At 38.7% G+C, this 27,839-nt stretch overlaps 1 protein-coding gene across 4 annotated transcripts in view; it reads left to right on the forward strand.

Annotated features, from left to right (window-relative positions):
- SSX2IP (SSX family member 2 interacting protein) overlaps positions 1–27,184 on the forward strand; it is a 39,502-nt gene extending 12,318 nt beyond the window's left edge. For 2 of the 4 annotated variants that reach the window (XM_084637799.1, XM_084637798.1), the window contains exons 2-15: positions 5,807–5,867; positions 8,196–8,327; positions 9,083–9,252; positions 9,498–9,698; positions 11,872–11,982; positions 12,834–12,969; positions 13,968–14,043; positions 14,128–14,305; positions 17,502–17,652; positions 20,499–20,635; positions 21,435–21,608; positions 23,215–23,326; positions 25,911–26,031; positions 26,277–27,184. In XM_084637799.1, the coding sequence (XP_084493925.1) occupies positions 8,285–8,327; positions 9,083–9,252; positions 9,498–9,698; positions 11,872–11,982; positions 12,834–12,969; positions 13,968–14,043; positions 14,128–14,305; positions 17,502–17,652; positions 20,499–20,635; positions 21,435–21,608; positions 23,215–23,326; positions 25,911–26,031; positions 26,277–26,361 (1,695 nt within the window). In that variant the 5' untranslated portion in view covers positions 5,807–5,867; positions 8,196–8,284 and the 3' untranslated portion in view covers positions 26,362–27,184. The remainder of the gene's footprint in view (positions 1–5,806; positions 5,868–8,195; positions 8,328–9,082; positions 9,253–9,497; positions 9,699–11,871; positions 11,983–12,833; positions 12,970–13,967; positions 14,044–14,127; positions 14,306–17,501; positions 17,653–20,498; positions 20,636–21,434; positions 21,609–23,214; positions 23,327–25,910; positions 26,032–26,276) is intronic. The other 2 variants (XM_084637800.1, XM_084637801.1) reach the window with 2 other exon arrangements.
- Positions 27,185–27,839: the final 655 nt, after the last annotated feature.

Below are 27,839 nucleotides of genomic sequence, written 5' to 3' on the forward strand. Positions count from 1 at the left end.
TTAGGGGGCTTATTCCTGCACCCACTTACTTCCCTCGTCTTTCTCGCATGAACAGAGAGCAACAATATCTGAAGTCCAAAGGTGCAAACAATTTGATGTTTATTGGGGGTGAACTTCCAGTAAGCATGATTCCAGTTTCCTTCCTTAGTGTCCCCCTTCCCAGCTCTGACACCATAGAGCCTTACACCTGTGTCCCTGTTCCCATTTCCCCCTTTAGCAAAACATGATTCCAATTTCCCCATCTCCATTCCCCCCACCAAGCCTCTCACTTCCTGATTGACTGCAGACCATATAGTAGAACTTGAGTTCTGCTTAGCTATACCTTAACCAATCATTTCCCTGAAATTTAACTAACCAATCCTAACATATTGTAACATGATTATTTAACCAATTATATCCCACCGCCTTAATTAGTTTACACCCAGCAAAATAATTATGCAGCAGACAGGAACAATCACAGAACCAGACAGAGATTATGCAGACAAACAATAGCAAAGTGGGAACTATAATGACAAAACCATACAGAAGTGAGGATTTGTGGTTTGAGCATTGGCCTGCTAAACCCAGGGTTGTAAGTTCAATCCTTGAGGGGGCCATTTAGGGATCTGGGGAAAAAATTGGGGATTGATCCTGCTTTGAGCAGGGGGTTGGACTAGATGACCTCCTGAGGTCCCTTCCAACTCTGATATTCTATGATTCTATGATTTCACATCCCAGCTATTGATAAGTGAGTTCTTGCCAGACAGGATGCTATCAAACAAAGTTTTCTTTTACATTTTCTAGGCACTTCCCTTTCTCTGGAGGTGATAGGAATACAGTCCTGTCCTGATAATGCCTAACAGCCCAATAGCACCTTCTTTCAGTGTGACTAGGTTGGAATGTGAGGCTGTGACCGTTCGCTTCCCAGCTTATGGCTGGCTCTGCTGCTTAGCCAAAGGCCTTAGCCTAAGAACAGGGCCTCAGACTGTGACAGTAAGAGAAGGACCTTACACCTGCAGACAGTGATTTTGATTCTTTCTTTTATACCTCTATAACTAGCCAAGTGATAAGAATACACCTAAATTCTTAGAGTACAGGCCTTTACCGACAGGCCTGAATATCTATATCCTAACACCATCATTTGAGGTTTTTAAGAACCGGTTAGACAAACTCCTATAACGGATGGTCTAAGTGTTCTTGGTCCTTCCTCAATGCTTGAGGCTGGACTAGATGACTTTGAGGGTCCCTTCAGGCCGTACATTTCTATGATCCTATGAATATGAGGAGTAGCAGAAGATGTTGGGCTTTTATGGGTGGTGGGTGTCTGTTAGCCCTGAATTCTCCCCTTGTGTGTGTGTGTGTGTGCGTGCGTGCGTGTGCATATGGGGGTCTAGGGGAGCCCCTCTCTTTGTTCATTATAAGTTCTGGGGTCTGGGGACCCTCCCCCTCTTTGCGTGCAATCTTCTTTCCTCTCCATGTGACTGGGATGGAGGGACTGACGGTAACACAGATTTAAGCCTCTGTAATCTAGAAAATAGTTAAGATACACAGTGTGGTGGGTGGTGGCCAGTGTGTGTGGGGTTTAATCTTCTGTAACCTTTATGTTGAAATGTTTCCAATTAATATTAGGTTGTTAAAATAAGGGTGCAATAAAACCCAACTGAGTTTTCATGTTGGAGCCTCTAGGTTGGTTACAGAAAATGTATTTAGTAGAGGACTACACTTTGAATGATACAACCAAACTTTATCAAAAAGAAAAATTAGTTAAGCAAACAGTCATGCAATTACTATTTACACAACACTACAGTTATACTTACACTGTAACATCTTTGAATGTATCAATGAATGATCAGTCCACAAGAGCAAAGTACAGTTTTATAATCCTGGAACCTAATGGTATCCTTTGGAGGTTAATTGGAGTTCTCCAATTTAGCAAAACTACTCCTTTTATAATCCATTATTATACTAATTAACATTAAATTGCCTTTTACCATAATTATATTTCTGCCACCTCATTATTATTTCTTTACATTACACATTATTTAAATTAACATCTGAACCAATATGCTTCCCATACTATCAATTTAGATTGCATTTTATTAAAACATTCTCAGTTCTTCTTGCTCAGACCAGTTATAACTAAAACATAATGGCAGCATAACCCTGGGTCATGTCCTTGATAACTTTTACTTTCCTGTAACACTCTGTCTTTAACTTATCTCTAACTTTCTCACACTAATATCAATTTTCCATACTCCTGTCCTAAATTCTACTTATTTCTTTACCTAAACTATTCTATAGGCCAGTGGTTCTCAACCAGGGGTATGTGGACCAGGAGGAGGTACGTCAACTCAGCTAGATATTTGCCTAGTTTTGCCACAGGCTACATAAAAAGCACTAGCAAAGTTAGTACAAACTAAAATTTCATACAGACAATGACTTGTTTATATAGCTCTATATAATGTACACTGAAACATAAGTACAGGATTTATATTCCAAATGATTTATGTTATAATTATACAGTAAAAATGAGAAAGTAAGCAATTTTTCAGTAATAATGTGCTGTGACACATTTGTATTTTTATGTCTGATTTTGTAAGCAAGTACTTTTTAAGCGAGGTGAGACTTGGGGTATGCAAGGCAAATCAGACTCCTGAAAGGGTACAGTAGTCTGGAAAGGTTGAGAGCCACTGCTACAGGCTACAAGAGGAGGGGCCTGGTTTGGAGGAGGCGTAGACTGGGTGGAACTGGGGCATTGCTGGGGAAGCCCAGCTGAAACAGGGATAGAAGTCTTAGCTGGTGGTGCGTAGTGGGAATGAGGGGCCCAGCTCTGTTTGCAGATCAGGCTACATAACCAAGGTAGCATGCTCCCCTGCAGTAAGCTGCTGCCTGTGATATGTATATGCAGCAGCATAGGGCAGGAGACAACAAGGAGCAATTTCTTGCATGCTAATGGCTTCTGCATTGCCAGCTAATGGCTCAGCAGGATGGGGAGCTGATAATGTCTGCGGGAGGTGGGATATATGTTGCAGGGAATGGTAGCGTGGGGGCAGAGAAGGTAAGAGACACCAGTCTTCTCTTATATGCTTAAAGTTTCTGTAACAAACATGTAATAAAACTGCCACGGTTTTGGAATGTAGATTATCCATGAGATTTCTCTTACTGGCCTGTTGGCAACTACACTTGCAAATATTTCAAAGCACAATTATCCTGCATTCTACTATAACAACGTGTACAGGACGGGAAAGGAGCTCTGAGGAATTACATAGCAACCATGTGGCCTAATGGAAAGAGCACTGAACTGGAACTATTCCTAACTCTGCCACTGGCTTGCTGGGTAGCCTTGGCCAAGTCACTTCTCTTCTATCCCTCCGTTTTCCATCTGTAAAATAGGGATAATGATGTAAAGTTATTTTAGACTTGCTGATGAAAAGCACTATATAAAAACTAGGTCATTTGTTATTATCTAGCCACAGTGGCATATCAACTGCTAACCTAGCTCATTCCACAGCTAAGCCACCTCGACCAAGAATGTTTATCTGTGGTTCTTATATTTAATCCTGGGAATATTGTGAACTGCATTGTCCTAGAAGAACATAACCGCCCTGGAGGGTCATAGATGGAGATATGGTTGCTGGGTCTCAGTCTGTTGATGGCTTTGAAGATCAAGAGCAAGGTCACTGGCATTGAGAATCAATGAAAGGATGTGAGCACATGAATAGTGTGCTTGTGGCGTCTCCTCCTGTGCATAGGTGGACTGACACACTCTGCTCTTTTGCATTTAGCCCCATATCCAGTAAAAAGAGGAACCTGTACAATGAAGATAATTCTAGTGGCAAAACACTGGCCATTTTCAGAGATGGTTACTTTTTGGAGACTTAGTAAGGTCTCCTGATGGTGCACAACAATTTAGGATGCCTTTTGCTGGTGGTTGAGCAATTTTAGGACCTTGAGGTTAGATTGCCTTTTAGTGGGTCTTCAGGTTGCTGTTTTTAAGTCTGGTTTATTATATGCTTCTGGTGGGTTTTCCAAGATACAAGGATCTGACTTCTGTTTCAGCTTAGGGAGAAAACAATTGGATTTTCAGGACTTCAGTTTACCACTCTTTTCCATTCCCACGTCTTCCTCCTGGCACCCCCCTCCATTCTGAAATCGAGGAATAGGAACTCTTGAAAGTGGCTTGCTCCTGATCCAACTGGGTTAGATTTCCTGGGTCTTCCTATCAACGTCACTGTAAGCAATAGTAAGAGAACGACTTGAATGCACTGTGTGGCAGAAGCTGAGTGCCTTTGACCTCCCCCCCAAAAACACCATTAGCCTATTAATGCACACTGCGACATCATGTAATAGTGTTAATTATGACTTCTTTACTTCATATTTTATTTTTAAGAAAACATAAAATTGTGTGTGATGGTATGGGATTCATCATTCCACTGCAATGTAATTTTTCTCCTAGAAATTCAGTTATAGTTACAAACTGTTGCTGAAAGGGAATATTGGCACTTGGCAGGGAGGAGGCATATTAAAACTTTCTTCCCTCTCCCAAGCTGCCTTTGCAGCTGAAGTCTCTGTATTCTTACATATAACTTTAAAAATAGGGGAAAAGGTTTAAAAAAAAATAGGATTTTTGTTGTTGTTTATTGATGAAATCCTAGCTGTGAACCATTGGGGGTTGATGCACTGATATTACATCAATAAAGCACAGTTGGCCAATCATCGATCATTGCTACACTCAATATTAATTATCCAAGGTAAATCTCTTGTGCAGGCTGACTTTTGGACTATTCAGGACTTCTGTGAGTGTGTGTATTCCCTTTTCATGAATGAGAGCCTCTGGTATAACTTCTTGATTTTTACTTAGGTAAGGATTGCATAGAATTAAAGGAATTTGATCTTTGTCCATTGCGGATATGCAAATGACGGTAACTTTTATAGCTAGTCTAGTAAAATAGATTTATGCTGGTGTTAAAAGACTGCCTTTAAAGTGGAAGGAATAGGGACTTTTTAGGCCCTGTTTTCATCAGGGCTAATGATAGACCTGTCCGCCTTTTAAGCAAAGAGGGAAAACTGATTTGGTAAATGAAACTGGTTGTGCTGTGACTTGTGTCTGTTGCAAGTATTTGAGAAGGTAAGGTGGGTGAGATAATATCTTTTATTGGGCCAACTTCTGTTGGTGAAAGAGACAAGTTTTCGAACTACACAGAGCTTTTCTTTAGGTCATATTGCAAATATTGTAAGGTTGCCCTTTGATTATAAGTAAGGCTACGTTTTAGTCATGGGTATTTTTAGTAAAAGTCACAGACAGGTCACGGGCAGTAAACAAAGATGCACGGCCCATGACTTTTACTAAAAATACGAGTGAATAATTGAGGGGTGCTGCCCAGGGTCCCCGCAGGTGCGGGCAGTGGCGCATGGTCTGGGACCCTGCTGGTACTGCAGGGGGAGGGGGTGGGCAGGAGAGGGAGTTAGCAGGGCCGGCAGGATCCCTACCTGGCTTCTTGCCTCCCCCCCACCAGCAGCAGCAGAGTTTGGATGTGGGAGGGGGCAGGGGGTTGTGGCACGGGATGGGGTGAGGCGGGGTCTGGGTGGCACTTACCTGGGGGGCTCCCCAGAAGCAGCAACATCCCCCTTGGTCAGCTGCTTAGCGGAGGCGTGGCCAGGCAGTTCTGCGCGCTGCCTCTGCCTGCAGGCGCCGCCCCTGCAGCTCCCACCGTCCGCAGTTCCTGGAAATCACCCTAACTTACTAAGACAGAGGACTTAAGTTGTTGGAATGCCGGTAATGTGAAAATGTCTGTAGTTTGATTTGTGTTTTATGTTTTATTAACAGGACTGTGATGGGTAATACTCCTGATCTGAATTGATGGATCCAACAGAAGTTAAATGAACATGTAAGAAATGTTTTGTATGGTCTTTGTATTGTGCATGATTCTGGGTTTATTTGGTAAAGATATAGTTGATTTCGGTGGGAGAGAGGGAAGGGAAGACCCTCTTCTTAAAGACTCTGCTTCGGAAATCATGGGGGCTACATGAGAATCTCAGCTTTCGTTGAAAGTTTCTGGACCTCGTGGTTTGAGAGATACTGTAAACATGAACCCCAACAACTTAATATACGGAAGATAAAAAAGACCCAGTTCCTTTAGATTCCTTGGCTTTTGGGGGCGGCACTACTGCAGTAGTACCTCATTTTTTCTCTTTCTCTGTAACATGGTCTCTACTGCTACTCCCTTACACCTGCGTTTTCTGATGGATACATTTGCATCAGTTGGAATGTGTTAATTTGCTGCAGCTACTGAGTAGCAACTCTGTCCCTTTTACCCTGGTGAACTTATATCTGTGAAGCATTCTCCCAGTGATATGTCCTTTTTCCCAACGTTGGGCCTGTCCTTGTGTGGTTGCACCACAATGCCCTAGAGCTAGGGCAAAGTTGAAAAGGTGTTGGGAGCTATGATTGAGGCACTCTTACCCTGTTCTTTGAATGTCTTGAATAATTTTGGGTTTAAATCTCAGCCATGACACTATACTATGCTTCCTTTCTTTCTTTTTAAAAATAAAACTTCAGTCTGTAATAATAGCGCTTGCCATGCAAGGGTCTCAAAGCACTTTACAAATACTAATGATTTAATTGAGGCTCACAAAACCCCTGTGCAGTGGTGGTATTTATCAGTTTATTTATTATCCCCATTTTATAAATCAGGAAACAAAGAGAGCCCGAATAACTTGTCCAGGGTAACACAGGAAGTCTGTGACATAGCAGAAAAGAGAAGCCAGAGCTCCTGAGGGCCAGTCTGAACCTTAACCAAGTCTTAAGTTTTGGAGGAAGGAGTGCTACAGCATACTCCTCCATGTCTACCAAGCTGCCATTTTAAGTTCCTGAATAAAACACAAATCAAAATAAAAAACCTCTGTACTTCAGTTCCCCATCTTGAAAATAATTCACAAGGATGTTGGCAGGGTAAACTCACTGCCATAGTATCTAGTGGTGACACATTTTAGTGCCATAGAAAGGCCTATAAATAAATTTTATCTCCAACCATATTCTAAAGATGGGCTTAAGGGTCACAAACCAGCTAGAGTAAACCTCTATGTTAAGTATGTATCAAGCAACCATTTTTGAAGGGTAGGTTCTAATTGCTGTAGACACCTGAAGTCTTAACTGCTCTGCTGTAAGTGGTTTATTGCAACAGTATCTGATCTGTGGTGTAAAAATCCTCAGAGGAAAACATGAAACTCATGTGAGGGTATCATCCAAATTGTTCGTCAGAGAGGCAGGTGTGCCTCCCTGTGGAGTGGGTCTGTTCCTCTAAAGCTGCAGATATCCATGGACCTGTGTGGCTCTCAGCACAGCTGTGAGAGGTAAAGGCCATGCTTATGGGGGCCCTATGCCACTATGCTGGTTTCTAGATCCAGGGCAGCATGGCATCTGTGGGTCTAATGCTGCTTTCTCTGTCTCCTGGAAGACCCAGCCAGCTTTATCTTACGAGTGCAAGTTCTTTTGGTTTCCAGAAGGCCAGTGCTGTGGTCAGTGGCCAGGCCAATAGATTTGTTCCGTTCAGATCTCTCCCAGCCTATTTTTTTTTTGCCAGTTGTTGTTTCAAATTTTAAAAATACAAAATTAGGCACAGACTTGAACTGATTGCCACGTGGTGGGACTTTCGTATAGGTTTGAAGTTTAACGAAATTTTTCTCATCAGGTTGATAATTCCTCTTTTGCTCCTTCTATATCACGTATACTAATTTCAGAGTTTGGAAGACATTTATTTTTCTCCTAGGTAATAAGCCCACAGAGATCAGTCTATGATGAAACTGTACTTAACCAAGTAGTGACTCTTCTATAAATAAAATTATGTTGCTTGGTTATAAAGTCCCTTATGACTTTAGAGAAATGGTCTTACTGTTCCTCTAATGATGTACACCACTATAAAAAACAATTGGATTAGTTTCTCTGCATCGTGATTCTTTATCCTCTTTCTGGGATGCTTGGTGACTTAATTTGTAATTTGTTATCTAAATACCGTGCATGAAAAATTGTCTTGTCTGGTCTATCTGTATTTAAGTATTGGTTGTATTTATTGTGCTGTAATCACCGGGTTTCATAGATTTGTTTGTATATAGAAAGTTTATATGGCTTGAGCCCAGCGACATCTGTTGTATACCTGCTTTAATCTTCTAGATGTGTTGGATACTACTGTTAATCTAAAATGTTCTTGCTATTTTAGGAGATGCCTATGTAGGAGATTTTACCAGCAATTGTACTAAATACTTCACTGCTGAACCAGTTGCTCAGGTACTCTGGCTGTCTGTTGCTATGGGAGATTGGAAGACTGTTACAGTGCCACCACTGTCCTCAGGTAACTATTGTAGTTAGAAGACAAAATTGGGAACAATTTTAATTTATGGGGTTGGAGAATCACTAGTGGTACAATATTTTACAGGGTGCTAACCAGCGAGATTGGAGTTTGTCATAAAATATCTGACTCCTTAAGTGGAAATGTCAAATAATATAATTGTGTTTATACTACAATTTTTACTGGTTAAGGTAGTTTTACAGAATAGTTACCTTTAAAAATTACTCTACTGTATGTGAGAGAATTCTAAACATTCATGCTTTTTAGTCAGTGAATGTCTCCCATTGCTGTAACTTTCGTTTTGTTTTCTGCTTCTCTTTTATCTTGTGTTTTGATTAACAGTGTATTAAAGGCAAGACTTTTTTAAATGTATGTGGGGTGGTGAGAGAGTAAATTAAAATGTACAATGAAACTTAATATGTAAGAATCCTCAGTACATATCTTGGGCATGTATATGAAATAGTAATCTAAATAAGCAAATGAACTAGTAATTAGAATGATTTTTATGAGAATCTTTCTTTGGGAGGGGAGAGGAATTTTTTCATGAAAATGACTTATTTAAAATCTTATTGATGCTTTACTTTTTGGTAGAAACTCCAATTCCTAGCATTTTGTTTACAGTATTTCCCCCCAAACTTTTAATAGTTCTAAATGTCACTTCTAAAGTTCCTAAACAATGATGAATAATCCTGTTTTAGTCTCTTGAATTGATTTAAATAATTAGTCCTAAACTTGTTTCATAATATTTTGAATTGTAGCTAGCAAAACCACTTCTCAGAATACCTCAGAAAAAAAGATGTCCCCCTCAAGTTTAAACATGCAACAAGTGCTACACTCGCCACTGCCTTTGTCCAAAAGTACGCACAGCTTTTTCAGTGCCTTCTGCACAGAAGAGAATGTTGAACAGAGTATCTCCTATCTTAACAGGGTAAGCCACTTTTTCAAGTGGGGTCATTTAATATAACTGTCAATCAGTCGTGGAAATGAGTGTGAGTATTCTCTGAGGTGAGAGAGTTTATTCCCATGAAGTAGGCTTTTCTTTGGTTACTAATTGGAAGCCAAAGGGGTTTTTTTTTCCTTGCAAAAATGAATGTCTTCTAGTGTGCTGTCTGAGAATTTTGTCAAGCATAGAAAGAAATTGGTCCAATTATTGCTCTCTCTGTCCCTTACTAGGAGCTGACAACATTAGGTTTCCCTTCTCTTTATTCGGAGTGCAAAGATAAAGAATTAAATATAGTATCGGTCTTAAATTGTGTGAATGAACTGCTTGTACTCCAACGCAAGAACCTCCGAGCTCAGGAAGAGGTGGAAATCCAGCATCTGAAATTGGGTAGTGATATGGACCACCTGCAGAACTGCTATGCTAAAGTAAAGGTAGAAAATCTATTCTTTCTTACTCCTATCATAATGCAATGTGGCACTTTCAGCTAACAAATGTTATAAATTCTCAGTAAGGTTATTTTGCTGATTTATTAAGACTTAATTGTCCTACAAGTTTTTTTTTCTGAGGTGTGTTTTCTAACTGATGGAAAACTCATTAAATGTAATGAAAAATGAGTGAAGAAATAGTTTTCTAATAAAGACATGGATATTTTGTGAACAGTTTAGTGACCAGCTGTTCCTGAAGAAAATTGATTAGATTAGAGGGTGGTAATTCATTATGGAAATGAAGATCTTGGAAGATTTGGCCGGTTTATCTTTAAATAGGATATTGTGAGTGTTGCTAGATTTTTCAATCCTAGAAAATAAATTACTACATGTAGCCATAACAAGTATAGCAAGGTTACTCATGTTGCTCATCCTGATTCCAAAGGACCATCTCCAAAGGCTATTGTGTAGCTCATTCTCCATATCCATTCAGTTCTTGGCTTCCCTGAAAGGCCTGAGGACAACTGTCGTGTCGCAGTGTCTATTCAAAAGCAGTCAGCAACAGTTTTTTGGTTACTGGTTTGAATTTAGACCAAATTGGTAGATGAGGCTCCATAATTTGTTACAATCCAGCCCCTCCCAGAATTTTAGGCTAAACAGTAAATGACAGTCAGTTAGTGCTCGTGACTTAAATGGCATGAACTGAATGGAAAAATTGTATTTGAAAATAGGTATAGTTGCTTTATCAGCAGATTCTGAGTTGTGGCTCATCTTTAAAATAAGCTTCTTTTTCATGGTAACATTTTAGCAAGGCAGCTGTTGCCCCTCTTAGTTCTACTTGGCAAGAAGATTGGCTACCCCTACCACTTTTGCTGCTATTAGTACTGCAATAGCACCCAGAAGTCACAGTTTGAATTAGGATGCGATTTTTCTAGACACTGTGCATGAACCCACAGGCAGACAACAGTTCTATCCTGAGGTGTATGTAATCTGCATGAAAACAACGCTAGCATGTAACATTAAAATGCTATTGTACAACTGCACTCCTGCTTTTAAAAACTTAACTTATGTATTATATTAACCCTTCAGCGAAGTCATCCAAACTACTTACCCCATGTGCAGGTGTGTTAAAAGAGAGAAATTATGCATCTTACTTCCACAGAGCTTTTGTGCTGAAGCTACCCTAATTTGGCCCACAAATATGTAAATTTTGTGTGTACCTTCCTGCCCCCTCCAAAAGCGGTATGATGGAGTGATCCATTGTTACAGAGGTGGTATTGTGCAGGATGTTATCTATTGGTGAGCTATTCCTGCATGTATTTATCACTTCCATATGTTTCTTCATCCATAGCCGTTGACATATGCAAAGAAAAGGGCCCTATGAACTCTGCTGTTCCATGCTATGGAATTTACTGCAGAGTTCACCTCTAGCTGCAGCTTTTTTTTTTTTTTTTAAGCACAAAAGTAATTTTCCGCCACTTATGGTCATGAAGAAAATCTTGAAAATGTGAACCTACAGTGATGTCTGCTTGAATGTGCACTGAAACAATGTCTGTAGGGAAGGTATGAGCTGCCCCATTCACCTCTGTGTTGGCAATTCAAAAATCAACATGATTTTAATGATAATTTTAGTAGAAACATCCAGCTAACATACTTATCCAAGCCAACAAAAGCTCCAGCTGCCAAAACATCTAGCTTCTCCTCTGACTTCTGTGGAGAAGGCAAGCATTGCGGCATATTGAATACTTAATAATTTAATGGCAGAGAAAGAGTAATTGCATTCAGTATCAAACAGCTGTAGCTCACAAAAGCTTATGCTCAAATAAATTGGTTAGTCTCTAAGGTGCCACAAGTCCTCCTTTTCTTTTTGCGAATACAGACGAACACGGCTGTTACTCTGAAAACTGAAAGTTGTAATGCTGTGTTGCTTATATTCATTTCTGTATTTAACTCAGTAAAAATCCCCATGAAGTGAAGCTGCTACAGAACTAGGAATCTGCTGCACTGGGGTAACCATATTATCCAGGCCTCTTGCCGTAGAAATAAAGATTAATTTGTCGTCGAGGGGCCTTCCCTGTGTATTGGGCTTCTGATATTTCAGCAAGAACAAACTTGTCTCAAATTATTTTTTTTCTTTTGTAATTATTAATTGAGATTGAATTATGGGTACTTTTTTTAGGAGCAACTGGAAGCTTCTAGAAGGGAAATAGTGGGACTTCAAGAAAGAGACAGACAACAACAATGTAAGAACAGAAATCTGCACCAGTTACTTAAAAATGAAAAAGATGAGGTGAGTCAGCCTGTACATCTACACAAATCATTCAGACAGTTTTGACTAATCTTACAGAAAACCTCAGGTTTTAGTAACATTTTATTTTAAAAGAATACATAAAGTCAGGCTTGCATAGAGAAAGTTAGCGAATTTCATATGTGGTCACTGTGAAGTCTGGCATACTAGCTGCTAATGGGATGCAATTCATGTGCAAATCGAGTTGATTGGTTCAGATGATAAAAATGGTGGTCTCGTATAAATGCACGTGCAGTCTTGTGATGCCTTTTTAAATGTATCATTCTGAGTTAGGTCAGCTAAAGCCTGGCTGCTAGGCTCTGAGACCCAGCTATTTGCCAAAGCCTTTGTACTAATGTATAACAAAACCAAAGTAACACTTCAGATATGTGTAGGAGAGCAAACAAACAAAACATGCAGCCAAAACCTGGAATAGCTCCTTTAACCTTGAAGAGGGAAAGGCTAGAATCCACTTGGAAGTTTATTGTAAACAATATTTTGCCTAAATTAACTGTATGGTGCTTAGGGAAAACCTGAGCAGGAGTTCTATGTGCACACAGATGTAAATACATTTATTGTTATTTGGATGACAACAGTGTCTAGGAGCACTAGTCATGGACCTGGACATTTACACAATTAGCTTTTCTGTAGTGCCTATCCCAGTGGTGTCTATATGTAAGTAGCATCTTAATGTTCAGCTAAAAATATTGGACAGAGACTGAAAGTTACTAGGCCTTAAAATTTATATTTTATACAAATATTTATACCAAGCTCTTTTATTTTTGTTTTTAAGTTTAAAGGAATGTATGTGCACAACCTTTAGTTGAAAATGTATGGGGTTTTGAGTTTTTTAGGTACAAAAATTACAAAATATTATTGCAAGTCGTGCTACTCAGTACAATCATGATATGAAGAGGAAAGAAAGAGAATACAACAAACTAAAAGAACGCTTACATCAACTAGTCATGAACAAAAAGGATAAAAAAATAGGTAAGTAAAGTCTTCTACATCGTAGTGATACAGTAAAGCTGCATGTTCAAGATATTTACTTTAGCATCTAGCATTAACAATATGCCAGGCTCCTTACTTAGAATGCACTTTGGTATCCAGAATAGTAGGTCATAAAGAAGGTTTTGCATAAAATATGTAGCATTTAATTAAACTTAACTGTTCATAGACTTAAAGAAAACTTTGAATTTCTATTTTTACTAATGTAAGAGTGCCCTGTAAGAGTTTTTGAGTATCTCAAACCAAAGAAGGCCAGTTGGCTGCCTGATGAGAATCGTGATCAGTTCCTAAATTAAAACATTTCCCCCCTTATAATTTCTACCTTTGCTAGTACCACTTCAGCTCTGATGGTGGTAGGAACATCTTAGTGCTAATGTAGACAGGGCTGTAAAGAGCACTTTAAGTACTATATTTGTGTCCCCCAGCTATCGCAGGTTTAATCAAAACTGCTTAAAATTTTGGCAACCACCTGGAGGCCTGGAACCGCACTAATGTTAGCGAAGGTGGGAGATTCTAGACAGGAAATAAAACTAGTGTAGGCACAGCCTATGGAGGGGAAGGGGGAAGCAGTTCTGTGTCACCTCATTGCAACTTTTATTAAAAAAAACTTAGGGTGCTCTGCCACTTCTAAATAAGACATAAAACAAATAAGGATCATTAGGCTGTTCTGTCACACAGTGAGTGTGTTTCTAAAAGAGACACCATCATTTTAGAAACTCTACAATCTTTTTCATTTATTAATTTTAGATGTTACTTATAACTTTACCATCAACATTTCCTCTCTTCCTTCCATTATCTACATTTCTTGTTTTGTTTTCAGGAGAGTTTGGTCTCATGTTAGTCCAAAGGTTGGTTTTTATATTCAGTCCTGTAAGGCCTCTTAATGTAAAGGCAAATGGAAGGTTACCTGAATATTTAGATATACTTTGGGGATTTTTACTTCACTCTGAAATGTCTTTAATTTCCCTTCTCATTTGTAGCTATGGATGTTCTAAATTACGTAGGTAGAGTTGATGGGAAGAGAGGTGCTTGGAGAACTGGTAAAACAGAAGCCAGGTAAGTTGATAGCTATATAAATACATACTTTAATCAAAGTGTATTTTGCAGTTTATTTATTTATTGTAAGGCTTCTGCTTTCAGGAATGAAGAAGAAATGTACAAAGTTTTGCTAGGTGGCTATGAACAACGCCAAAAACAGCTTCTAGTGGAAAATGCTGAGCTCAAGAAAGTTCTTCAGCAAATGAAGAAAGAGATGATTTCACTTCTCCCACCACAGAAACAAAAACCTAAGGAAAGAGCTGAAGATGGCATTGGGCCTGTAAGTGTTTTTATTTTTGTTTAAAAAACAACAACTTTCCACTGCATGCATCCAATGAAGTGAGCTGTAGCTCACGAAAGTGTATGCTCAAATAAATTCGTTAGTCTCTAAGGTGCCACAAGTCCTCCTTTTCTTTTAACAACTATATACTGAACTAGTACTATGCACAGTCATTGGGACATACAAAAATATTACTCTAGCTTCTTAAAACTTGCCACCTGCACTAGTTACTGTGTCGCATGAGAATTCCACTGTTCAAATGGACCTAAATAGGCTGTCCAAATCATGCATTTTTCTCAGATCAATAAGTGGGTATAGAAAATGGACTTAGGTGCTGATTTTCAATGCCCTAATGTGATTGGATAACCTCTTAAGGTGCTTATGTTGAAAAATTGTACTTCCAGTATGTACTGTATCTAGAAAAAAATGAGGTTATAAGTAGGGTAGGCTCTAAGTCCTACAAGCAAGATGAATCAATGTTTCTGCTAAAAATCTGCAGCTACTATCAGGAAACTTTTATCACTAAATTGAATGGTTTTCAGTTCTGCTAGTAATTCCCTTCCATTGTTCACGTTGGGGCCATCACACATTGCTTTATTGCTTGTCAATGTTGTGGCAGACGTGGGTATGAAAACGTATGTAATCATAAAGGAATCTTTTAAATGTGCTTTAGAATCACAACTGTTGTGGATGAGATGTCGAACAGAGCTGCTTGATTAAGTGGTGTTTTGGGGGATTCAGTAGGTTTAGGCATTTTGCTGAAATTGAGATATTACATTGTGCTTGGTGTTCTTGCCACAGGGTATGAGTAATTCTCCTTAATTTCACTGAGAATTACTCGTATATCCTGCAACAGGCAAAACAGGCCCACAGTGTGTTTAGTGCTCTAATTAGTATTAATTAGTCAATTAGTCTAATTAGTCAAGTGTCTGACTCCTTTAGGAAAGAATCTTACTTTAGGTTGAAATTCCACTTTATAATGTAGTACTGCAACTCAGTATTGTGGAACTGTTTCACTGCTAAGGCCCCATTTATACAGAGGATGCATGTTACATACTGTGGCTATAGTCCTGTAAATGGATATGCACAAGTGGACTCTCATGCCGCCTGGGACCCAGTGAAGACAGTGGGGTTCGGCGCAAACTCTGTGGGCCACCCATGCAGATCCAGCTTCAGGACTGAGGGATACATGTGCTTGCGTACCAAGACAAACTGGAGGAATAACAGGACTTTATGCTTTGCAACGAAATGTTCTTAGATGACTGCATCAAATTTCTACAGTTCTTTGTTGATCTCTTGGGGTATAACTTTTTTATAGCAGACTTAAAAAACCAAACAAACACACACAAGCCTCATTTAATTTATTGGAGGGGCATTCAACTACTTTGTAAAATGAATAACCAGCGGAGTCTAAGTAGTGACTGCAAAGTACTTATGGGTAGAGCTCTGTGCGGATACAAAATTTGTATCTGCATCTGATTTGCGATCCGCAAAAATGATCCACGGATGAGGATATCTGCAGCTATAGAGCTGATATCTGTGGATTTGCAGGGCTCTACTTATGGGGCATATGCATTAGCTGCTCTCCAAATGCAAATATTTCAGCAATTTTTTTTACTTCTGTATATTCTAAAAATCTAGCTGGACTGATGGATTAACTATTTGCAAATACTCACAGTCAAAAGCAGCTCTGGGTTCATTTATGACATAGGTTATAGGCGCAAAGTATTAACTATTTTTTACTTGTCTAGTAAACTCATATGAATATAAAAAAGTTGATAAAAATTATTAATTTTATGGGGGTGTGGAATAAATGTGTCTCTCTACTGGGCAAAGCTAACTTGTGCTCCGAAGTAAAGACCTCTTAATGTAAAATATGCTCGTTCTGGGTGAAATTTTGGTAAATCTCTAGAAATTGAATTATAATAGTCTCCTGAGACTTCTAACTAAAGCACTGCTATTTATGATACTTATGTACAGTAATCCAATGATCAGAAACTTGCTTAAATTACATATGTAAAAAAGGAAAACATAACTATTTGAGGTTCTTTGTTTTGTTTTTAAAGTAGTTATTACTGATTCAAAACAAGCTTGACTAAATGAACTTTGGTTTAAAACAAAAACCCCTGAACATCTTTTGCTGCCTTAATGTTCACACTGGTGGCTTGGCTTCTTGTTACTTAGCAACTTTATACTGAGTCAAGTGAGGTTATTAGCCTGGAATGCAGAGCTTTGGACTAGGGTACTATTGATATTAATATTTATTACTACAATAGCAGCCAGAGGCCCAGTAAGGATTGGGCCCTCATTGTGCTAGGCACTGTACACATAGGCATCTCAAGAAAAATTGTCTTTATGGAATTAGATAGAATGTTAAATTTCTCTCCGTTCCCTCCTTTGCTGATATTGCAGTTTCTAAAACCCCCAGAAGCACTAAATTTCATTTAGTGAGTAAATGTTGCAGCGTATGTAGATGAACCATTTTTTCCACCCTTGAACATGTCAATTTTATCTGTCTAAATTAATTTAGGATCCAATCTTTTCTATCTGCTCCTGAGTTAGAGAGGATTTACATTGGGTGCATCAGGCCTATGGATGCAAAAGAGAAGTGGGAGAAGGGAATTCTGGCTCCACAGCATTGTTCACTACTTCACCACCTCTTCTCACTCATCTTTCCTTCACCCTCACTGGTGCACTGTGAATAAGAAGGAGGCAGGGCCAGGTACTTGCTGTCCACAGGATAATTCTCTGCCTCTGTCTAGATGAGTAATCCCCACATACAAGATTATACAAACCCCATCCCTATGTTCTTAAAACATGTCATATACTGCATAGTGAGCTCCTCATTCCCGGAATTGGTGTTTCAAGGGCAGCTGCCAGGCAGATTTAGCAGCATGACTCCTTGTAACCTTAAATCTCTACTTCAGGAAGGGGTAAGTGTATTTGTGTCATCAGTATCTTGCTGGCTGATATTCATTCTGCATATGGGGGGGACAAGGGCAGCTAGGAAGTAATGTGGAAGGTCTGCCCTCCAGACCCCCTGAAATCCATGCATTTAGAGAGCCAAACTCCCTGTCAGGTCCAAACTAGGCAAATGCACTTAAATGGAAACTCTCCGAATTTCCTGTTCCCTCATACAGTTAATAAGCCTCATAGAGAGGACTGTTTCAGCAGATTCTTGTTTTTGCTTTTACAGGTGCTGTCAGACATGGAGGAAGATGCTGTAGAATTAAATAAAGAGAATATGTGGGAACTTTCTTGTGAAACTGTGCGAGAACAGCTTACCAACAGCATTAGAAAGCAGTGGAGAATGCTGAAAAATCATGTTGAAAAACTGGATAACCAAGGTAAGTGTCATCGTAAGCCTGTATTCTGCATCATCATGATGTTTGTGGAAACTCCATTTCCATAGTGTTGTTTGTTATACTCTGACCCATTTGACATAACAATACCAAAGCTAGAAAGAGTTTTTAAAAGAACATTAAAAAATCAGGACACAGTAGGTTGCCTCAAGTGCCATGCAAGAGAAATAGAAATATGAAAGATTTAATTACAGGAGAGCTGAGAAACTCTCATGTAGCAACACTGTTATCCCTGACTGAGGGGCACTTCAATTCTAACCCCCCATTTTCAGGTACTTATCCTTCCCAGTATCAACTTATCATTTGTTGAAGGAAGATATCTCTCATTGTTGGTTTCAGCAGAAAGGAGGCCTGTGTTAAATTTGACTTCTGTCGTCTGTCATCCTGGCTAACTGAGTTACCGGTGAAGTGAAAATAAAAGAACTTGAAATAATGACTCACAAAAAGTATCTAAATCATTTTCAAAGTTTTGGGGCTTCACATGGGTTTCTAGGCAGAACTGGCTGGTGGCATAGTGTTAGTTTCAATTAATTTCCAGCTGCTAAATAGCATTAGAAACAGCTAAAATACATAAATATTTTTACCTTTTCATTAGCTACCAGAGGGATGTTATGCAATCATGAACAAGCAGGGAGGTCACCCATGAAACTGTGAATGGGAGGCAGATAGTCCATGAAAAAATGCCTTTATTAAAATTTATCCACACTGATATTTGAGAACACTTGCTCTGAAGAGTATTGATTTGGTAGGTTTGGGAGTAGAGGAGACACTGGTTGAGAGACAGCTATATGGAGTAAAAAGATCATTTTGCACGTTTGCAGTGTTTCTGTGGTCACTTTTTGGTTTTGTGCGTGTGCACCAATGTCCAAATTCTTATCCCATTGAAGTCATTAGTTCTGCCACTGACTTCAGTGGGATCAAGATTTGGCTCATAATGCAGCCATCCAGATATATAAATGGCTATGTCTGTACATTGAAATTAAAGTAACATAACATGTAATAATTAAAAAATACTATGTATGTGCAAGGGGGCGGTTGTTGTAGGAAATAAAACATCTTTCTCCAATCCTCCCCCTTCCTGGGGTAAATGTTTGGAAGATTATAACCGTAATATTGTATGTATGTTTTTCATTTGATCCGTGTTTCCTTCATAAAGCTTATAGAATACATGAAGCCCTTACTTTTCCAATAGGTCTATATTACAGTAACTCCCCTCTAGGGTTTTTATAATGAAATTAATAACTCCAAAATTATGGTGGATTCTGAAGAACTGGATAACTTTCAGTTAAAAGATTTCCTCAGTTTACCTGATTCAGTACAAATGTAGAAACTGGCTCCCCCCCGTTTTGGTATGATGCTTAGAAATCAGATTTTCTTGAAATGGGATTCATTTTGTGCCATGGAGGAAAAAGGCAAATGTTTTTCAATTAAAATGTTAATCCTGCCTTGAAAAGGTCTAAAACCTTATATCTTTCAGGGTGAGTCACTATAATATTTTTTTCCCCTTGCTTTGAGACTCTGATCTAAGCATGGTGGTATAAAAATGCTTAACATTTGGATCACTTTGTATTTAAGTGATATTTTTAACCTTTCCACTGACCTACCTCCTAATAACATTTTTTGGGGATGGGGAACAGGAACTTTCTTTCCCCCTCCCTTATGGGACTTGCACCCTCGTATGCAAAGGACCCGACCGTCCTTGGCCATAATATTGCTATTACAATACTAAATTCATGAGCTTTGTATTTAAGGCTTTGCACAAATCCAGCTTTTGATCTCGTATTGAGATTGGTGTAGGCCACTCATGTGTCATATTAATCATTTTATTGTGGTTAAAATATCTGAACATTCTGATTAATGAGGCACATATGTTGTGAACGACAGTATACTCTCTGAAGTTGGAATGGCAGGTGCCATAGAATGTTCTGGTGGTTACTTGCTGTTTCTGTGGAGATGTACGATGCAAGTTGCAGAATCTGTCTTGCAGAGACTTTATTAGTAGGCAGTGGGGAGTCTGCTTGTGGTCTAGGTAAAGGCTGCCACCAGAGTCTAAGGCTTCTCTTAATAACTAGCCTAAAAGGACTCTCTCAGTCCCCGAGAGAGAACGGCAGATCACGGTGCATGTTTGTCTGTATGCTACCAAATGGTAGCATACCAGGAGTGGGTAGGATAATCCAAAAGTTAAGATGGGTAATAAGGAAATAGTTTCCTGAATTTATTTTGTTGTTGTTGTCTTATCTGAGTGTTGATTTTCTTAATATTTGTTTTTATTTTGTTCAAAACCTGTTAAACTTGCTTTTCTTTACAGTATCTTCAAACAGCTCAATAACAAGGTTTATACTAAAAGTATAATCTTTTTGTTTTCCCCTATACCATGGGGAGTTTGTTTTATTTTAAATTGGCTCTTCCCTCACTCTTACTATCTGACTTGTCTGAACTGTTTGAATTCAAAGCACACTGCTTGTTTTACAAGTAGGGGTCCAGAGAAACCATTGTTAAGCCCAGAAATTGTAAAATAGTTAAGGGACAATTCAGGGGCATTCTTTCCCTGTAATAAAGTGATCCACTGAATTGTATTTTATGTCTGGCTGATTTTGTAGAGATCCAGTACTGTATCTGCGAGAACTTATTCAGTATTTCCTGTGAGTATTCAGACATACCCAGGGTCTTTCAAATTCCAAGGTTCGACAGATGCATATTAAAACGCCTTTTAATTTATTTCGTAAACCTTTCTTTATCTTAAATTAGCATCTTTATTGAACAGCATTACCAGTGGCTGCCTCTTTTACTTAAAACACCAAAAAACTTTTCTTTTTTTTTCTTGTATTTAGTGTCACGTGCACATTCAGGGGCTTTGAATGGCAGCGATGTAATTTCAAGAGAGGACCATGAATTGGAAACTGAAAAGCTAGAATTAGAAATTCAGCAGTGCAAAGAAATGATCAAAACTCAGCAACAACTATTACAGGTCGGAATCTTTTGATTTTTTTTTTTTTAAACTGTGCTTTCTTCTCTTCCTCCCTTCTTCGAGTCGGAATTGAAGCATCATTCTAACAATGCCTTTTTATATTTGGGTGTTCCTGTTTTTGATAACTGTGGAGGCTGGAGCAGAGGGAGAGGGGATGTGACTCTCACCTTGGCAAACAGTATTTTGTTGTGAAGTTAGCACATATAGGGCTTGTCTACATTACCCGCTGGATCGACAGGCAGCAATTGATCCAGTGGGGGTAGATTGATGATGTCTAGTCTAGACGTGATAAATTGACCGAGCGCTCTCCCGTCAACTCAGGTACTCCACCAGGGCGAAAGGCGCAGGCGGAGTCTACGGAATAGCGCCAGCTGTTGACTTACTGCAGTGAAGACACTGCAGAAAGTAGATCTAACTACATCGACTTCAACTACATTATTCATGTAGCTAAAGTTGTGTAACTTGGATTGATTTCCCCCTCCCCCCCCCCGTGTAGACCAGGCCATAGAAGGAGAAACTGCAGAAGGCAACAAAGTTTAGCAACGTATTCAGAAAGTTTATCTCGTCTACTTTCCATAGCTTTCTGAATAGGGTGCTAAACTTCTTTGTTTGCCTTCTGCAGTTTTTCCTTCCACACTTCCTAATTCCCTGTGCCAGTGGCCCATTTATGACCAAGCCTGATTGTCTTTCATTTAATAAACTTTTGCTGGCATCTAAATCTAAACTTGTAGAAACATATTTTAAGTCTAAATAGTAATTTCTGAATAACATTTCTGACTTTTGTTCCTTGTATCTGCAGCAGCAGCTTATGTCTCCATGTGATGATGATACCTCTATGTTACTACAGGACTGTTACTTGTTGGAAGAAAGAGAGCGCCTCCAGGAAGAATGGAAACTATTTAGAGAACAAAAAAAGAACTTTGAGAGAGAGCGAAGAAGTTTTACAGAAGCTGCTATTAGATTAGGACTTGAGGTATTCAAAAGGAATGGTATCTTTATGGGCCTTTGATCTTTAATACTGAAGATTAGCCAGTCTTGTAATCTTAGTAAGCGGAAAAACTTAGCCAATGTTGAACGTATGCATTTGTGAGTATTGTTATCCCTTTGCTATTGTCTTTCTATTGGAAGATCTCTCTCTCCTCTGCCGTATCTTGTAAACCATGTGATGCAGGACTACTGACAATATGATGGATCACTCTGTTCGCCCATAGTAGAGTACTACATTTTGTACACATACATTGGCAAATACAGTTGCTTGACCTGGGATAACTAATTTTCTATTTCTTTTTATAAGCTTAAACCAAGATTTTCAAATATCTGCATGTGTGCTTTTGAAAATAAGGTCACTTATTTAGGTATCTAAATAGAGACTTAGGAACCTAACTTTAAGCATGCTATTATTGTTGTTGTTGTTATTATTATTCATTTAGATTTTGGCCTTAGACTTTATAGGTACATACATAGCACTGATTCACATTGCATCAATATTTTTCAGTTCCAGTAAGACTTTATAAAATTCTCCACATTTTCACTTTACTTAGAGAAATATTTTAATAAGATTGTGAGAGTATATAGGATGTACTCTTAAACTGTATCACAGGCATATTGCTAAGTTTAACCAGTTGTGTCTAAACATATAGTCCGGATTGCAGCATCACTGTAATTACCCATGTATCAGTTTGCTATTGCGTCTCCTCTTAATACTTTAATATTAAGTATTTAATATTTTAAATACTTTAATACTGTATCTTTACTGTGATCTATGTAGATCTTTGAAAAATTTGCAGCAGCCCTTGAGCCTAGAGTCGGGGTTTGTTGTCTCCTTTGAACATAGGAGGAAGAATTTCGAACAATGGGGAAATTTGCTCCCTTGCTCTCACATCCTGTCTCTCCCTTCCTTGGTATCTCCTGTTTGTCTGATCTCTTAAGAGGTACAGGAACTGTCTCCTCCCCATCCTGCTGCCATCTGGATTTTTGAGGACTGCCTGACATTGACATCACTTCTCCCCTCCCTGGCTTGAGAGTCACGTGAAAGGGAAACCCTCATTCTTTCCTCTCAGATTTGGGTGGGAGTAGTCAGGAGTACTTTCGAGCTCTTTTTTTCTCTTCCCAGAACACACTTGGAGTTGCGAGATGATCAGTACCGTAGTATTGTAGTGGAGAGTAAACAGCGTTTACCCACTTCTTGTTGGGGGAATGTGGAGTTGAGTTTAGGTTAGTTTACCAATTTATTTATTTTACCTTTACGCCACTGAGCCGTAGTCGTGTCTGGCAGCTGCACAGAAGGTCGGTTTAGCATCTGACTGGTAGTTTCCTGGCCAAAAGCCCTAAGGTAAAGTGAGAGGCACTTGTAAGGACCTTCATAGCACATCCTTCTGAGCCAAACAATGGGGTTCAGTTTGCAAACACCCTTGCCATTTGATCCTTTTAGGGTTCTTACAGTTGTAGGTCTATGTTAAACTGCCCACTTTTTCAATATATGAATGAACTTCACTTTATGATTTTACATGCAAAGCAAATCAATCCATATAAACCTACCACTTTCTGTACAGAATATAAGTTGACATTTCTCTTTTCAGAGAAGGGCATTTGAAGAAGATCGAGGAGCTTGGCTGAAGCAACAGTTTTTGAGCATGACTTCTGATCACAAGAACTCTGAACATGTGAAAACTCAAAGTGCCTACTCAGGAAGCAAGTATTTAACTCGCTAACCTTTGTAAATTTCATAAAACTATTCTTATAATGTTTTATTTTCTCTCTCTCAGCTGGAAGATACATACACAAGGAAATGGAGACTTCCTAAGTATAAAGAGAATTCATGATATCATATAAAAAACGTTAAAAATCTATGTGCAGGTCAGGGTTGCTAGGCTCTCTTGGTAGTTCACCTAAGAAGGGAATCCTGATAATCCAGTCATGGCTACATGATAAACTTCTTTTTGAGAGGGGACCTGTTGAATATCAATTATAGAACAGAACTCTTCGCCTTAAATAGCATGTTTAATTACAGGTTTCAGAGTAGCAGCCGTGTTAGTCTGTATTTGCAAAAAAGAACAGGAGTACTTGTGGCACCTTAGAGACTAACAAATTTATTTGAGCATGAGCTTTCGTGAGCTACAGGTCACTTCATCGGATGCAATTAGTGAATCAAATGGGAGGCACAGTGAATACTGATAAGAACAGAAAAATAAGGTTACATATGGACAGCTGAAGAGATTAGAAATAAGGGTAGGAACTGGAAGCGTCATCCTGGAAACATTTGTATCTAAGAGATAACCCAAAACATAGCTATTCAATGGAAAAGAAGCAACTTGGAAAACCATAGCAGTGAAAGCGATGCTAGTGATGGTAATAAAATGGAAGTTGGCTGAATACTGCCATAATTTCAATGCTATATCATCTGCAGTGTGATTTGGGATGGTTATCACTTCCTTTGGAAACCAATTGAAAATATTTGTGGCTATTATGGTACAAAGATTTTTTTCTAACATATTCATAATTCTGGAATATGTAATTTTCATATCACATCAAAATTAACACTTGAAAACTTTTGCTTAGTTTCCTGTGACTTTTCAGCCTTTTATCGGTGTTAGATACTTTTTTTTTCACTCCCAAATTTCCACATGCACAATTTAGTTTGCACCCGTGAGCACAGGTTACTTTTTTTTAAAAATGAGAGAAAAAGCAATCGTTAAATGAATCCTGATCTTGGGAGCCAACATTTAAACATAAACATGAGCTAACAACTAGCACGTAAAGATAGACACTTAAGTAAATATGGTCAGAAGATAAAGCGACTTTCCTCCTCCACTCCAGTGCCAATGTTCAGCACCCCTGCTCTTGCTGTAGACCTCTCTCTACATGGAATTATTTTCGTTGGTATGAAACATTTATGTTTAGGGACAGAATTAAGATTATTTGGGTGCTGTCATTAAAAAAAAATGTTTTATTGGTGTCAAACTTGTGTGCTATAGCATTTGTGATTTTTTTCATACTTATGGATTTTTGTGTGTGTGCATGTTAAGTGCATTTTAAGAGAGAATGTAGCATTTAACAGCCCAGCCTGCAGCTTAGATTTGAGGGTATGTAAGAATATAAAAATTAAAGAATTCCCTTGTCACGTAAAGGATCGCCATCTTGATGTAATGCCATTTGGATACCTTTACATAATGATTATCACTAGAATGGTTTTTAAAAACTATCTATTTTTACTTTAGTTTTAAGGCTTTGTTACGTTACGCTCCAAAGTACTTTAACCTTACAGGAAGTGCCGTGTAATACTGAATAATTCTGCTTGCCCACCTTTTTGAAACCTTTTCAAATCTAAAAATGAAAAGGAATTACAGAGCCTGATCCTACTCCCATTGTAGTTAATGCAGATCTTCTCATTCACTTAAATGGGGGACTAAAATAGAAAGTGCTAAACAATGTTATCTGTTCAGTTTCATTTCTTTTGGATTTTGGGCTAGTTTATGAGCTTTCATGTTGACATAAGTGATTTTTGCATGGGTGTTGCCAGGTATCCTGGACTCTAAAGTAATCCTTGAATCAATTGAAATAAGATTTGCTAAACCAGAAGTAAAAACCTGATCCAGAAAACACTCATATGGGTATCTTTAAACACACGAATAGTCCCATTGACTTCAGTGCGACTATTTGTATTCGATTTTTTTTGTTTTCAAGTTAAATATTTACAAAAACAAAAGACAGCATCTATACTGATTTCAACATCATTTTTAGTCCAATACATCCAATAATAATGAAGGCTAAGATTATATCACAGAGGTTGCGGGGACCCTGCAGGTTCCCAGCCTCCGCTGGCAGCAGAGGGACCCCAGAGTTGCTCAGTGGCAGCTTCCCACCTGCTGCCACTGGCAAGGGATTCCTCCCCCACCATCTCCTAGCCTTACAGGGCAGCGGGGGACCCCTCCCAGCCACTGGGCAATGGGGTCCTTGTAGCTCCCAGCCGCGGTGGGGAGAGAATGGGGGTACAGCAGGGTGCTGGACCCTCCTCCCTCCCCGTTTTGCCCGGGGATGTTTTTAGTAAAAGTCAGGGACCGGTCACGGCTTCCTTGATTTTTTGTATACTGCCTGTGACCGGTCCCTGACTTTTACTAAAAACATCCATGACAGAATCGTAGCCTTAATAATAATGAATGTGCATATTTATTATTTTTTTAATATTGGGTGAAAATAAGAGTCATGGAAGAATTCTTCTCTCTAGATACTTTCATAACTACATTGTTGTGTAATAACATACTTGTATGACTTGCAGATTCTGACCCAGACAATCAGTTATTGAACTTCAGGTCTCGGCAAAAGAAACCTCATTGTTTGCCTACTGTACCTCCTTCAGAGGAACTTTGCCAGACAATTCAGCATATCCCACACAACAGGTATCTGAAATTATATCACCCATCATTACTTTTATAGTGAGTGTGTGAACTGCTCAGCTGGAGTAGTAGTGATTAGAGAAAGGGACCATAGCTTGGGAAAGTTCTGAACTAGACATTGACAAGAGTTACCGTGGAATATATTATTTAGCATAATTATTATACAACTTTCAACCAGTATCAAAACAATTGTTCTACTTATATTTGCAAAGGGCAATATTAGTGACACTTTAACTTTCTCTTTCCAGCAATTCAAGTGTTGTATTGAATAAAACTACTGAAGACAGCAAGCCAAAGCAATGGAAGGGACTCAGCAAAGCAGAAACTGAATAATGAATCAAGATCTCAGTCACAGAAGATTTCTAAAGTTCATGTTCTCTGTTATATAGATAAACTGCCTTAGACTTTCTAGGGTTGTCTGCTGTCTTTTGTTAAATAAATGTGTCCATAAACTTTTCTTTCTAAGGTGAAACAGGGTGTTATGAGTTTGATCATCCTTTCAGCGAGCTAAAAGATTAAATGAGTTGCAGTGTGTGGGTGTGACTTTATTTTAGTTTTTTAAACAATTTCTTGCCCCTTTTTTGTCTGCAACTTTTGAAAGATGGGGGTTTTTTTAATAAAAAGAAAAAGCTTTGGATATTCTAGTAACAGACGGTCAGATTCTGTGAATAAAGGAATGTATGAGTTGGGTTGGGTTTTTTTGTTTTTTTTCTTTGGGGTTGTAAATGAAACACTGGAACCTTAGTGTTTCTCTTTATCGCAGACAAAGGTAGCACTTTTAGGAATTGTTTAATTATTGTAAATGAACATTTATATCAAGTGTAGCTAGCATTGAAACTTTTGTCTCAACTTGAATGTACAGTATACTGTAGATTTTTAACAAAGCAAGTTATATATTTATTAAGTCATGTGACTTGGAAGTACCTCTTTCATAGCTTTCCAATGATTAAAGTGCAAGATCTTTATATGTTTGTAAATAGACAATATAAATGATTCTGCTAAGATGCCATGAAATGAAACATGCATCTATAATCATAGTGTTTTACATGCCAATTTAAGCTGGTTTCATAGTGATACTCTGTTTACAGATGTGTTAGGACTGTAATTGTTTCAGTCGAGAATCAAATTCTTTGAAATGTAACTGGACAATAAATGTGCAAAGTATATTCTAAGAAATGTTTTCCAATGTGTGTATTCAATTTTTGAAGTCCAGCATGATCTTTTTGTATTAACCAGTTGTAAACAGTCATGGTCCTACATCAACACATTTGGATGGTGTGTTTTTCTTTTTAATGGATTCGAGTTACTTTGGCCTTGACTTAAGGAAATCCATTTTGATCATAAGTCCATGAAGAGGCCATATATAAGGGAGAGGTCTTAGCGAAAGGGTAGGTAGAGATAAAAATAAAACTTTTTCAGTGGGGAAGGGAGGGTGGAAAAATATAATATGACAGAATTCTGAAACTCTGTAAGAGATAAAAGGGACAGGATTCAACTTGACCTTCAACTTGAGGTACCAACAGCAAAACATTTGGTGTCTTCTCTGATTGCTTTTCATTTCGTGACCTCACTTCTCCATTTGGAGCTTCCATAGCTCTTTCATATTAAGGTCACTAAAGGAGCCGAGATGGACACCGCTGGAACTTTCCTGGTCAATCCGAAACGTCCAGTTCAACCAGAAATGAATTGGAAGCCAGTATAAACTCCAGAGCACAGGTATAATATTTCCTGCATGAAGCGCTCTTAAGGATGCAGGCAGCCACGTGCATTGTGAATTTTGGTCTGCCTAGAGAAGGCTCAAGGCCTGTTAG

The sequence above is a fragment of the Lepidochelys olivacea genome (assembly GCF_965140295.1).
Source record: "Lepidochelys olivacea isolate rLepOli2 genome assembly, chromosome: 8".
Lineage (NCBI taxonomy): Eukaryota > Metazoa > Chordata > Testudines > Cheloniidae > Lepidochelys > Lepidochelys olivacea.